Here is a 13,166-nt window from a genome sequence, read left to right as displayed (position 1 = left end):
ATGTTAATTTCTGATAAACTCTGCCTATATTTCAAAGCTAAACATTAAAAACTACTGTTTTTTAGTACTACATCTGTTTTATCAATACAGATAATAATTACATATAAAATTAGGTTATCCCTTATATATAAATATCATTTTCCCAATTCTACATTATTTAGGATGGATGCTTGTTGATTTTTCTCAGTAAAAGTCATAGATTTCCAGGTTACAATTAAGCCAGTTATAGAAAAACAGAATGTTTAAGTATGAATGAAATTTAGAGATAAGTTCCTATTACTTTCCAATTTTACAGATGAGGTAACTGAGGTTTTGAGAAGATAGATGATTTGGCTAAAATGTTTTTCAAAGCTCATACAGCTGGTCAGTAGCAGAATGAGGAGCAAAACCAACTTTCCTGACTCCAACCCAGGGTTCCTTCCTTCCCATTGCAGTGCTATATTTTCTTGCCCAGGTCTGCTTGTATCCAATACCCTGTGTTTACAGACAATTTGAATGTGGTTTATAGTACAGCTGCCCTGGCTTCCCAGTGAAACCATTAGCTGCTTAATGATGGAGTAACCATGTGATTTCTAGAACAAGGTCATGTAATCTTATAGCACTACTTATAATAGGAGCAACGTGGCACATGTGTCATGTTCCTGCACTTACATAAAACATCCTTTCAAACATTAGTCAGTGACTCTGCCACAAGGGATTCAATAAGTTCATATCCCTACTGTGTAACACTTTCTGTGTAGAGTCTGATGCCAGATACCAATAGAGAACTCTACAGGTTAGCATACAAATAATGTAATAAATTAAGCCCTAAGATATGAAAAAGCTCATGTCCCTCTAGACTCATCAGGACATTGTATCCTCAAAAACTGATTCCCTAAGTCTAGAAAAAGTTTCACAAGGAACAAGAAGCCTTCTAATCTTTATACTCTGATTGGTCATTGATGCACTGACCCCATATATATAGGGCCTAACAGTCAGGGATGGAGCCTAGTGAAAATTAGGCAGTGGGAGTAACAGAAAGCAAACAATGACTTAAACATGAATAACATTATTTCAATGTATATGTTTGAAATTCACACGAACGCACACACACACACACACACACACACACACACACACACACACACACACACACACTTGTTGAGTAGACCAAAATTTGAAATGAGTTAGAGCCAAAACGTACATTATTTGCAAATATGACTTGATGCTACTGCTAATGTAGTCGTTCTGATGTTCACCAAATATTTTTAGTTCTTTGCCTTCTGGACAAATAACTTGATCGGTTTGCTGGCCCCTGTTGACTTTGTAGAGCCATATGACTAGTCCTGGCCATTGAAGTTGAGTCATTTCCAGGCTGGATCATTTAATTTTGGGTTAAGGTCCTTTAGAATTCTACTTCTGTCTGGTACAGTAATTGGCAACTTTAGAAACTGATCCATCAGCTAGGGTCCCTGATTCCCTATGATGAATAGAGCCAACCCATTATGAATATGTAGTGTTAGCAAGAAATAAATCTTTGTTGTTCTAAGCCACAGTATTTTCAGAGTTGTCTGTTACCACAGCATAACCTAGCTTGTCCTGACAAAGACATCTGCTTTCATTCTCTTCTCTGGATAGAGAAGATATTGTCTTAGGAATAGATAGTGGTAGGAGTACAGGAACATTGAGAGAGTGGTAGGAAAGATAAAGTTAAGAAAGGGACACAGATGTAAAGGGGCCATTCTAAGACAAATATAGACATATACAAATTAAATGCAATTTGGGAAGACATGCTAGATTTTATTACTGTCGTTGTTACTACTACTACCATGATTATTATTATTTTTATTATTAGTTTTTTAAACAACCAGAAGATTACAGCCATTACATGCTATGACTCATCCTTAGTGTTTGATAGAGAAAGAGAGGGAGGAGAGATAATTGTAGCTTTTGGAATCTCTTAGGCTAAAGCAATAGTTATGCATCATACATAGTGTGAATTTTGTTTTTTGAGTATATTTTTTTCTCTCCCATTTGGACTATACAATTCTTGTAGTTAAGGACCATATTTTATCTTCCTTTTGTGTACTTTGGGAACAGTTCTAAAGCTCAGTAAAAATCAAGCTGAAGCCCAGCTTCATTTGCCATCAGGGAATTGGCATCAGATCCCATTGTTGACCATCTCTTGGGCTGACTCACAACAGATGCATCAATTCTCACATTTTCATTTCCCAGACCTTTAGGAATGTTTAATGAGAATCATGAGCATGGTGGTGGGGCAGGGCAGTGAGGAGAAGTGCATTTGCAATCAACAATGTCTTTGGAACCGTAGTCCTTCTCATTGGCGACCGACTCAGTGAAGCAAACCAAATGAGAGACATTTTTCAAATTTGATTTTTCATAACAATTGTTTCATTTTTTTTAGACATGTGAGCTGTTGGGTTTATTCTCCTTCTTATTGCTCCTAGCCCTTGGCGCTTTTCCTTTTTCAATCTTCCCATTTGCCATTCTTAATCAGAAATTATCTACAGAGCCCCAAAAGTCAAGTGATACATTTAGAAACTCATGGGTGGGTATAAACTCTGTTGAGAGAAGGGTCAGCATTTATCAGAATCCTTTGAATTGTCAGTGTTCAAACCACATGGTAGTTTCCCACACCTGGCTATGCACCTGGGCTTCTGCTTGCTCCTTTGATTATGGCCTTGGCGATTCTTTGCTAACTTTTCAATTGCTTTCCTTGTTTATCAGTCCTGGCCCTCGATCTCAGATTTTAGCTTTGCTTATCATATCACACACAAACCTGTCTTCTACTCTTGCATTATCCTTAACTCAAGCAGCATGCTTCTTGTTTTTGCAAGTATGACATTATTCTGCGAACTTCTACTCCCCAGTGTTAATGGAGTATTTGCCTACCAGTCTGGTTGCATTAAAAATGGACTGTATTTCTGCACACTAAAAAATTGCACTTGTTCTATACTATGCAATTGTACTCATGGTACCTACTATGTGTTTGGCACTAGTATAGGCAGTGGGGATACAGCAGTGAAAAAAGCAGACAAGAATCCCTGCCCTCATGGAACTTATTCTGTAGCAATGACAAATCCAATTACTAGTATGATTTGACATGGATCCTATAAAACTATACTGGTTCTTTATCTAGCTAATGATCTACATGTACATGTAAGTTTTAATGTTTTTGCATCCTGTAGTTTTAGTTTTAGTTCAAACTTAAACTTTTATCAGGATAGGCCAAAAGATGGTTGACTCATACCAGGTATGGTCAGAAGCCCCCTCCTGAGCACACGTGTTGATCCAAGAAAATAGGAAATAACCAAATGTCACATCTGATTTCTCATAGCCACATGGAAAATATCATTTTGTTTGTCATGCATCAATGAGCTGCAATGAACTTATTCCATGCAGCCCTTTTGTAGAAGGGCTAACCAATGCCATTTGAGACTAATTTTTCTATATAGCTAAGGAAGACAACTCTCTGGACTTACTTATACAATGTATCTCTCTAGAAATAAGGCTTTGCATTAGATGGGAAGGTATTACACAATGAATGGGAGGGTGTGTGTGTGTGTGTACACGTGTATATGTGTGCATGCTAGTACCCTGAGCTCCCCTTTCATTTGGCTTCAACCAAAAGCTTGTCTCTTGAGGGCAAACTGATGCAGCTGGGAGGAGAAAGCCAGCTTCTCCTTAACTCCCCAGCCTGCTGCCTAAGTTCTATGAGTCCAAAGTGGGGTTTGGGGAGAGGAAGCCACATTTACCTCACAACTGTGACTGAGCCATCTTCCTGCTGCCAGGGACCCAGATCTAGGTTGAACATATCTGTTACTTGGGCCCAAGGAACAGATTCTATATGAGTTAATATCTTAAGCCTCTAGCTTGAATTCCTGTGCCTCTTCACAGGGTCTCCCAGGGCCCCATGCTGTTTTTTGATAAAGAGAACTGGAACTCTTTCTGCCTTTGTACTGGTGACTGGGATTTGTCCCAAACAGGCATGATTGGGAACTATTCTTCCTGTTGCTGAAGCTTTATCAAGCTAGACTTGAGGGGCCCGGCAGTCTGCTGGGAATCAGGGGAGGTAACCAAAGGGAATTCATATTTTAAGCCTATGAAAGACAAAACAAATACTGTACCATACTTCTCAGAATCTGCAAATCCTCTTTGAGCTTCTAGAGATTTATGAACAGTTATTCCATGAACTCTTGGTTCCTGGACTCATTTTATACTTGGACCATACCTGTATTTATTTTCAAGAATCTCATCATGTGAACTTTGAGGGATATCTGGTCACACCACAGGTGAAATCCTCATCAGAGTGGATGGAATCCAGATTCCTCTAACCTAGGCTAATACCGTATCAGAAAGGCTCACTTGGACCCCTGGTGGAGGCTGGGGGAGTAGTCTGGGGCCCACTTGACTTCTGGGGCACATTCCTGGGCACCCTCTTGGCTCCATAGGAGGCATGAAGGCTGGGGGAGAGGCCATCTTACCTGAGAGCCCCTACCTGTTCCCTAGGTAAGACCACTCCTCCCCAACTCTTCATGCTTTTCTGGGGAGTAATGAAGAGAAATTTCTAAGACCTGTGTGTGCTCCTCGCAGAAGCCTCAACCCTCCCTCTCCTCCAAAACTCACAGCCACATTACCACTATCTGCCTTGAGACCATCTGGCCTAATTTCACTAATCTCTGCATCTCTGATTAGGTCAGTCACCAGAACTCAGATCCTCCCCTCACTTCTTCCCTCATCCCCTGCACTACTTACATCCTTTGAAGCTATATTTTTTCCTCTATAGCATGTGTCATCATCTGTACTTTATATATTTTATTTATTTATTTGTCTGTATTCCATCAGAATGTAAGCTCCATGGGGGCAGGAATTCTTGTCTGGTTTGTTGTTGTCTAGGATAGCGCTTGGCACATAGTCGGTATTCAATAGATATTTGCTGAGTGAATAAATGATATGATGGATATCTAGTATTTATCGAGGGTCACTAATTATTAATAATATTCATTCTCTTGTTTTTTGGATAAATGACCCTCTCATTGATCTCTGAGGATGTATTAGCTTTTCCCATAGTCTCTGATAGTTAAGGGGACCCTCCAGAACCCAAATCATTGCATTACTTTGGCCATAATCTTTGACAGCCTTCCCCCATGTTAAACATTTGCCAAAGAGACCAATGTGTCCAGTGTAAATATTGATGCTATCCAGCCTCAATCTTCTGGATCCCCACCACCACCCCGACTTGCATATGCTTCCTTCATAAGACATTTAATCCAGGAGAAAACAGCCAGATTTCTGACTATTATAGCCAAATTTGAGGTCTGATGGGAAACTGGCATGTGGCAATGGTCTAAGCAATCATCTTTGTAACACCATCAGGCTCACTGGGATAACTACCTTCTCACTTTAATTTCTGAATCATTTATTCCTCAGAAGCTAGAAATGCTGGGTTGATGGCCTCTCCTAGAAGGCTATGCACCTGTCTGGCCCTACTAGCCACCTTGTGCTGTGCCATTAAGCTGGAATGTGGTCACTTATATCCTGCAATACCAACCAACCAATGAGACCCTGCAAGGGCCTCCCCCTTTAATGACCTATTCCATCTCTGAGCTTGCTTTGCAGCTTGCCTTGCAGGGTAGACAGAGAGTACTTAGATCATTTGTAGTGGTCTGGTTTTGAGGCCCCTATATCAATGGCTCTCCAACAAGTTTGCTGGTTGCTTGTCCCAACAAATAAAGCAATATGTCAGCATCTTCAATGCCAAACAAGAATGAAGGAAGAATCTGGGAAGTACAAAGCCTCCTATTGCCATTGCTAACTTCCAGCGGCCTTGTAGGAACTTAACTGTTAACTGTGTAAATCAATTTAAACACTTGCTCCTCTCAGGGCCAAGATGCCCATGCAAGTCCTCATGAATCTATGAGATACCAGAGCAACTCCTAGAGGGCCATACTTCTGGGTCACTCTCAGAGTGAGTGTGCCATATCAGTGAAATCTAAACCCTGCTTCTACATCAACTATGTTTCAGTCCCCACTCGCACCCTGGGATCCTTTTACCCTGATTGGTGCCATAGCAACCACCCAGCAGAACTCAGCATAGCCAGATCTAAAAACTTCACACGATGCTTGCGTGTAAGGCCCATTAAAAGGTCACCATTGCCAGGCAACAGAATCTCTGGACATCCTTACAAATAGAATAACACACTTTATTCCACCATCCCTGAAACTCAAAGGCAGATACATAGAGACCCCCTCCCCCATCACTGCTATGTTTCCCTGTGGCTTCCGCTATCCATGACCAGACACACCCACAGCAGGCCTGGCTATATAATCACACCACTAGCACCCTTGATGGTCATTGGTAAGGCTGGATACAGCACCTGTGCTGTGAAAACTCCCTCCGAGGCCAGGACGGGCTTGCCGAGCTGGCATAAATAGGGTTCATGGGACAGATCTGAGATCCAGCTGTGTATCTGCCCTGAACCCCTGTCTTGGGATTCGACTATTAACAAAGCCCACCTTAAAGCAGAATGGAGTCAGAGCCAGAGCAGCTCCTTTAGGGAGTGGAAGGAGTGAGGGCTGCTGCACCATCGGATGGCCCAGCACAAGTAGGAGGAAGGTGTGTGAGCGGTGTTCCTTGAGCCACTTGGTCACCAGAACTACAATCTTATCCTTGTCTTCTGGCTGCATTTGCGGTTTTCTAAACTTGTCTTCCTTTTTGGATTATGAATTTGGAATTTATTTAAAGGGCTCACATCCTCATAAAATCATTTTTACTGGGCTTCAACACCTTTCCTGTGCATGTGTACTTGTGTACACATAGGTACACACACACGCACACGCACACACACACACATGGTTGAATTACGGTCTGCATCTCTTCTCATGGCTTTTCTAATACAGATGCAACTAACTGAATCCTCTGCATGCCACCCCATCTCCTCCAACCCAACCTGTTTTCTTATATGCTCAACCCTTGTGTTGCAGTGGGCATGAACTATATATTTTTAAGGAACAGTCACTTTTATAGCATACTTTGGAGTCTAAAGCTCAGCAAAAACACATTCATACCAGATCTTTCAACAATATGGAATTTCTTATCATCCAAGTTTTATGATCCTCATAAATTCAATTTGTTATACTCCACATGTGGAATATCTACAGCAGATGCTAGATCCTATACCGCCCCCTTGTCACCACGCTTTTGGGGCTGCCAATGCACATCTTGGTGTGTGCTCAGAGCTACAGAGTAGAGCTTCTTCCGTATCCCACTCCTCTCCAGGTAAGTTTTCTTTCCTAATGATGCCTGTTTTATGTTGATGCTAAAATAGTTCATTAATTGGCTTTCTTTGAGCACACAGAGAATTAAAATGGGGAGATGCTCACACGGGTTTATGATCTACATCTAGAATACACTTCAGTGTTGACTATTCTATAATTTACAAAGTGATTCTAATATATGCCATGTTCTTTGAAGATAGGATTATTTCTAACTCATTTTCATAGCCTGTTCAGTGGCTCTTACGGTGTCTGGTACACACTAAGTACTTATTAAGTACTTATTGAATAAATGAGTGGTCCCAATGGCGGTACAGGAGGAAAATGTCAGACTATCAATGGGTTGAGAGACAGATGAGGGCAGTTTTAGAAATGAAACTTCTAAAACCTTGGGCTCTTCGATGGTCAAAAACATGTATGCAAGCTGATGGGAAACAGCTCCTTGTAACCCCTGGGTCCTCGTCTGTGAGATTCAGTGAGAGACCTTACTCTCTCACTATGAGGAATCAGTGCAGGACTGGAGAAAATAACAGAAAGGCAAGTACTGGAAAACAGGATTTTATGTTTCATGTCCATGATTTTTTTTTTTTTTTGGTATATTTAAATACCTGAGAAAGTGATTCATCAGTCATCAGATTTAACAAAATCCACTCTCCTTTCGCTACGTGCTTTAGTGTTACAGGAAACTTTCAATTATCTAGACTAATGGAATGGAAGCAAAGGTACACATAATCAAATACCATTTCTATTTGCCTTTGGAAAGTATTATGCTTGCTTTTCCCCCAGCAGGTTTGCTTTCATAATGATTAGTTCTAGCTTGGGCTAATATTAAAATGAGTTAGCATTTTCTCTGTACAATACCTGGTAGAAGAGAAATGTGTTTATGGTAGAGCAAACTCATGCAGGGCTTAGTATTTGTCACAGTTAATCACCCACATGGATAATCTACTTGCAGCAAGTGGGATTTTGAACAGAGCAAAGGCAAAGAGCAACTACATGTCCTGGATTTTAATGGCCTGGGGTAGATGCCCCAGGAGAAAGCTACAGCTCATGTTATGAAGAGTGTGAGTAGAAAAAGAACACTGCACTAGGAGTAAAGCAACTGGGGTTCTCATCCTTGATGCCCTATGCAGGCCATATAACCTCTTTGTGTCTCAATTTTTTTACCTACAAAATGTAATAATGACATCTGTAAGTATCTACCTAACAGGTTAACTGCCAAAAGAGAGTAGTGAGGAAAGGGCTTGTAAAAGTATTAAATGCTAGGAAAATGCAAAGCATTGATAGACAAGCAATGAAATATTGTCACCGTCTTTTCAAAGGACCTGTCCTTTGCCCTAACTCCTCAATGCTTGGGGTCTTGGGCTGTCGCTTCTGAAACTTACCCCAGTTTAAAAAAAAAAGTCACATTTCTTAAGGATCCTGCTCTTCCAGGAATAGCTACTTTGATAAAGTCCATGGATTCTAATGAATAGATATATCCTTTCTCAGGATTTTAGTAGAGATCTTCCAGCTATAATACTTAACCTAGTGGCTCTCAAAGGGAGGTCCCTGCACCGCCGCCAGCAGCAGCAGCATCTGGGGATGCAAATTCTTGGATCCACCCCAGACCTACTGAATCACAAACTCTGTGAGGGGAGTCCAGCAATCTGTGTTTTAACAAGTGCTCCAGCTGATTCTGGTGTACACTCAAGTTTGAGAACCACAGACTTAGCTCAAAGGAAAAAAAAGGAAAGCTAGGAATTGGGCTCTTGGACATACTACTGAGAAACGTTTATTTCTCTGAAGGAGGTAGGGGAAGACTTAGGGGACTTTTCAAATCATACTGCACAGTCGTCTGTGTGTGTGTGTAAAATGATGACCGAGAACATAATTTTCTCAGGGATGTCTTTTTCCCAACCACCTTACCTAAAAATGCATCACCCCTCCCCTAGCACTCCCCACTTCCCTTTCTTGATATACTTTTCTTTGTAGCATTTATCACCTTCTGATATGCTGATATTTACCTATGTATTCATTTATCGTGTTTTCCCCAGGTGGAATGTTCACTCCATGAGGGCACTCTACTTTTTCACTGCTGTGTCCCCAGCTCTGAGAACTGTGCACGGTCCCTAGTGGGCACTCAATAAATGTTTGTTGAATTAGTGAGTGAATGAATGACTAGTGAACTTGGGAGATGAGAAAGTACTGGGTCAGACCAAAACCCTGAAACACCTGCAAGCACTCTTCTTACAGCATGGGAGCCTTGCCTCTCTGTTCTTGCTTTGGGCTCTGAAATAAGTCTGCAAACAAGGCTTGGGTAACTGCCATCCTCAAGGGTTCAGTTCACTATGCTGTTTGATTATCATTACAAAGTGTGCTGTCTGGTTTTTCCTAGGCTGGGGATAGTGTGATGATTGATCAATACGTTCATAGGGCTGGCTGTGGTTAGGGGGCAGTTTCTGGGTATGCAAGAGACTGGAGTGCGACATAGCAGGGAAAAGGCAGTCTAAGAATAGAAATCTACTGAGTTCTAGTCCTCGTGCTGCCCCTAACTTGCTATGTGGTCTTAAGTAACTGCTTAGCATTTCTGGGTCTCAGTTTCATCTGTGGATCTCAAGGATCTCCAAGGTCCCTTCCAGTTACAATTATATATCCATGCAAGTGTTCCTTGATTAATGCCTGTCTCCTCCACTGGTAAGCTCTGTGAGAAGAGGGGCTCAGTCTATATTTGCCCACCTAGTTCATAATGCCCAGCACTTAGGGACACTCAAATATTTTCTGAGTGAGCAAATCCCTGTGAGAACCGAATGGGGATCTCAGCCTCATCAGACTGTGCTCTACAAAACTAAGTCCCAGGTATGAGGATGTGGGTTGCAAAACCCTGACCTGGAAGGGATCTCCAATCACAGGAAGAGCAGGATGCTGGCTCTGTCACACGCCACCACCCCCAGGGCACACAGAGGTTGCAAAATTCATTAAAGACCATGGCAAGGTACAAGGGAGAGCCCAGGCTGGGCACTGGCCATCAGCCCTGTGGTCCGAAGAAGCATGGGTTTGGGGATCAGAGACCTGAATTTGAATCACAGATCTGCTATTATTTAGCTTTATGACTCTGTACAAGTTATTTACTTCTCTCAGCTTCAGCCTCTTCATCTGGAAAGTGAAGACAGTACTGCCTGCCTCTCAGGATGGCTCTGAAAACTAGAGGAGTTGATGTATATCAAGTGCCTTCCCAGCATCTGGTGTGAGAAGGGTGCTCAGTATACGGAAGGCTCCTTGTCTGGTCCTGCCTTCTCTGCCCCTTACAAGGTTTCTAACAAAGCCTCCTGTCCCAAAGAACTGGCCCAAGTTGGTTATTGGCTCATGAGAGTGCCCTGGCCAGTCTGGCTGAAGGGGGATAAAGACTGGAATCAAAAGTGCTTCTCAAAATATCTACCTTTGGAAATACATATTTTTATTTGCTTCTAGTTTGCTGAGATTTTGAAATTTGTTACTTGCTCTAACTTGATATCAAAAGGTGCAATTTTGTAAATAAAGTTTAACAACCAGTAATCACTTGAACATGCTGACTCTTATCACTGAACAGAACGAATTAGAACTCGACCTCTCTTTTTGGCTGCCTTTGTCTCTCCTTCTGCCTTGCTCTTTCTCTGGCCGAGGGAATTATCCTCCTGTTCCTGCCCTGCCCCCTCCACTTTCCCCCATCACACTCATCTACTTCATATGGCCATCTTTATTCTGGAAAACAAATTCTGCTGCTAGGCAACCAGAAGACAAAATCGCTGTGGTTGACATGATTCTCATTAGTGACTGCAATTGCAGTGGTGCCGCAACTAGGCCAGACGTACACTCATTGCATCTGTCCCCAACAAACAGACCTTTCCAGAAAGTGGGATGGGGTGAATTCTTGTTATAAAATTAAGGGCCTCAGCACTCAACAGAAAGTATTTATAAATCACTGTATATCAAGAGCCTGCTTTAGAATCATTTTATTAGAACACATTCAAGAAAGTGACATATGGAAAAAAGACAGCAGCAATTCTTAGTCATGCAAATGCCCGTGTTAAGGTTCTCCATTAGATTTAAATTCAAGTACAAAGACAGTCCTTTCCTGAGCCAGGTGCAATTCCAGAGAATGACACTTTGAATTGAGAGCACATTTCCTTTGCAAAGTTCAGAACACTGAACAAGTCCCATCCTCACAATAAGATTGTGAGATACATGGAAGTGTAAACTTTCAGGATTTTAAGGAACGCTTTACCCAAGCCCTCCCCCATAACCCAGTTGAGGGAAGTAAGCGCAACTTTGGGACCTCTTAGAAATAAGGTTTAATCTATTGAAAATAAAGCAGTGGGCCTTAAAAAAATTAGAAAATGAATATATATATATACATATATATACGTAATGGAGTCATCTTTGCCTCTTGCCTTGGTGTGGGGTTTCCATGAAACTGTGTTGGGGGTAGGGGCTCTCTCTTGAGTGTTTTGAAAGTTGGAGGCCTTTTTTTTTTATTTTTTAACTTTTTATTATGAAAAACTGCAAACATATACAAAAGGGAGAGAATGATATAATAAATACCCACGTACCCATCATCTAGTCTCAACAATTATCAACACGTGGCCAGTCTGTTTCACTTAATTCTTCTCCCACTTCCCACCCATCCCCTAAGAGGACAATTTGGTAGCCAAGGAAGGCTGGGAGGGTGATCCTTGATCCAGACACCTCAGGAGTGAGTGAGGTTAGGGAGGAGCTAGAAAATCGTGACACAACCTGGGTAGGCTGAAGCAGACAGAATATTTTTTGGGAGAAGTGGTTCCTGCCAGTGTTTGGGAAAGGCTGGAGTTCCCTCATCTTCCATAAACCATAACCGTAAACTGTCCCTCCTTCCTCCTCCCTCCTTCTCATGACATGGGGGAGGCAGGCTGGATTAGAATGACGGGTTTTTCCAGACTGGGGCCACTGACAATAGAAACATTCAACCTGGAGAAGAACTCCAGGGACAAGTACGTCCCTCTGATGAACCTGCCCACTCACATGGTAGACCTCTAGGGCAGCGAGGGCCCGGGGGTGCCTAGTGTTCAGATTGGGAGCTGGGGGGGCAGTGCGTCAGGCCATGGGGCCTCTCACAGGTCCCTACTGTCCCACCATTTTAGACTTTGGAGAGAAGCTCGGCAACCTCGAATTGCACCCGGTAGAGAAAGAAGCAAAGGGCCCCGAGGGGTGAGCCCATGGCCCATGGGGGGCAGATTTTGCCTGGAACATGTGGCCCTCTGAGCAAAGGCTGCACCCCACCCCAGCCCTGCCAGAGCCGTCTCAAGAGAGGTGGGTGATGGGAGTCCAGGTGGGAGGTCCCAACGGCGGCACGGCTAACCCGGTGAGCTGCGTGCTAAACGTAAGTGGAGAAAGGATCTCCAGGTCCCAGGTACCACCGAGGAGCAAGGTTGCCATCCTGTTAAGAAAAGGGCCGGGGCTCTGTGATTTGCATATAACTTTGCAAAAATTTCCATGAGATTCCTGTAGCCTTTTATAGAAAACAGAGTGAAACCGTCAGTGCGACCTAATGTATTTCTAGCAACCCAACGCACAGAGTGCAACCTGGCAAACACACAGTCATACTTTTAGAGGAAATGGAGGAAGCAGAGTGCTATGTAGGACAGTGCTCGGTCTGAAGGTTCAGAAGAAGCCAACCGGGTCCAGGATCCAGAGGAGGATCACTTACTGGACACTTTTAACTGTGAAACACTGTCAAAGTTCAAATCTGTATACTGTTCCTCGCATTAGTTCCCTGTAGAGCACTCTGGCTGTGGCTTTCCAATTTCCCAGACAGATAAGGAGGAGGAAAGCCAGGAATAATATAAATAGGGATGCATTAAATATGAGGTCCAGTGCACCAAGGAGGGAAGGGGGGC

At 42.6% G+C, this 13,166-nt stretch overlaps 1 protein-coding gene across 12 annotated transcripts in view; it reads right to left on the bottom strand.

Moving 5' to 3' along the window:
- LOC309628841 (kalirin) overlaps positions 1 to 13,166 on the bottom strand; it is a gene marked incomplete at its 3' end in the record, with an annotated part of 315,688 nt that overhangs the window by 176,912 nt on the left and 125,610 nt on the right. For 4 of the 12 annotated variants that reach the window (XM_082392257.1, XM_082392258.1, XM_082392259.1 and 1 more), the window contains exon 24: positions 11,232 to 12,706. The exons of the other annotated variants lie outside the window; for them this stretch is intronic. In XM_082392257.1, coding sequence (XP_082248383.1) covers positions 12,644 to 12,706 — 63 coding nt within the window. Of the gene's footprint in view, positions 1 to 11,231; positions 12,707 to 13,166 lie in introns of those variants that run through there. 12 annotated transcript variants of the gene reach the window in all.

The sequence above is a fragment of the Balaenoptera borealis genome, assembly GCF_965194805.1.
Source record: "Balaenoptera borealis genome assembly, chromosome: 5".
Taxonomy (NCBI): Eukaryota; Metazoa; Chordata; class Mammalia; order Artiodactyla; family Balaenopteridae; genus Balaenoptera; species Balaenoptera borealis.
The sequence above is the reverse complement of the archived record's forward strand: the minus strand, read 5'-3'. Positions and strand labels throughout refer to the sequence as shown.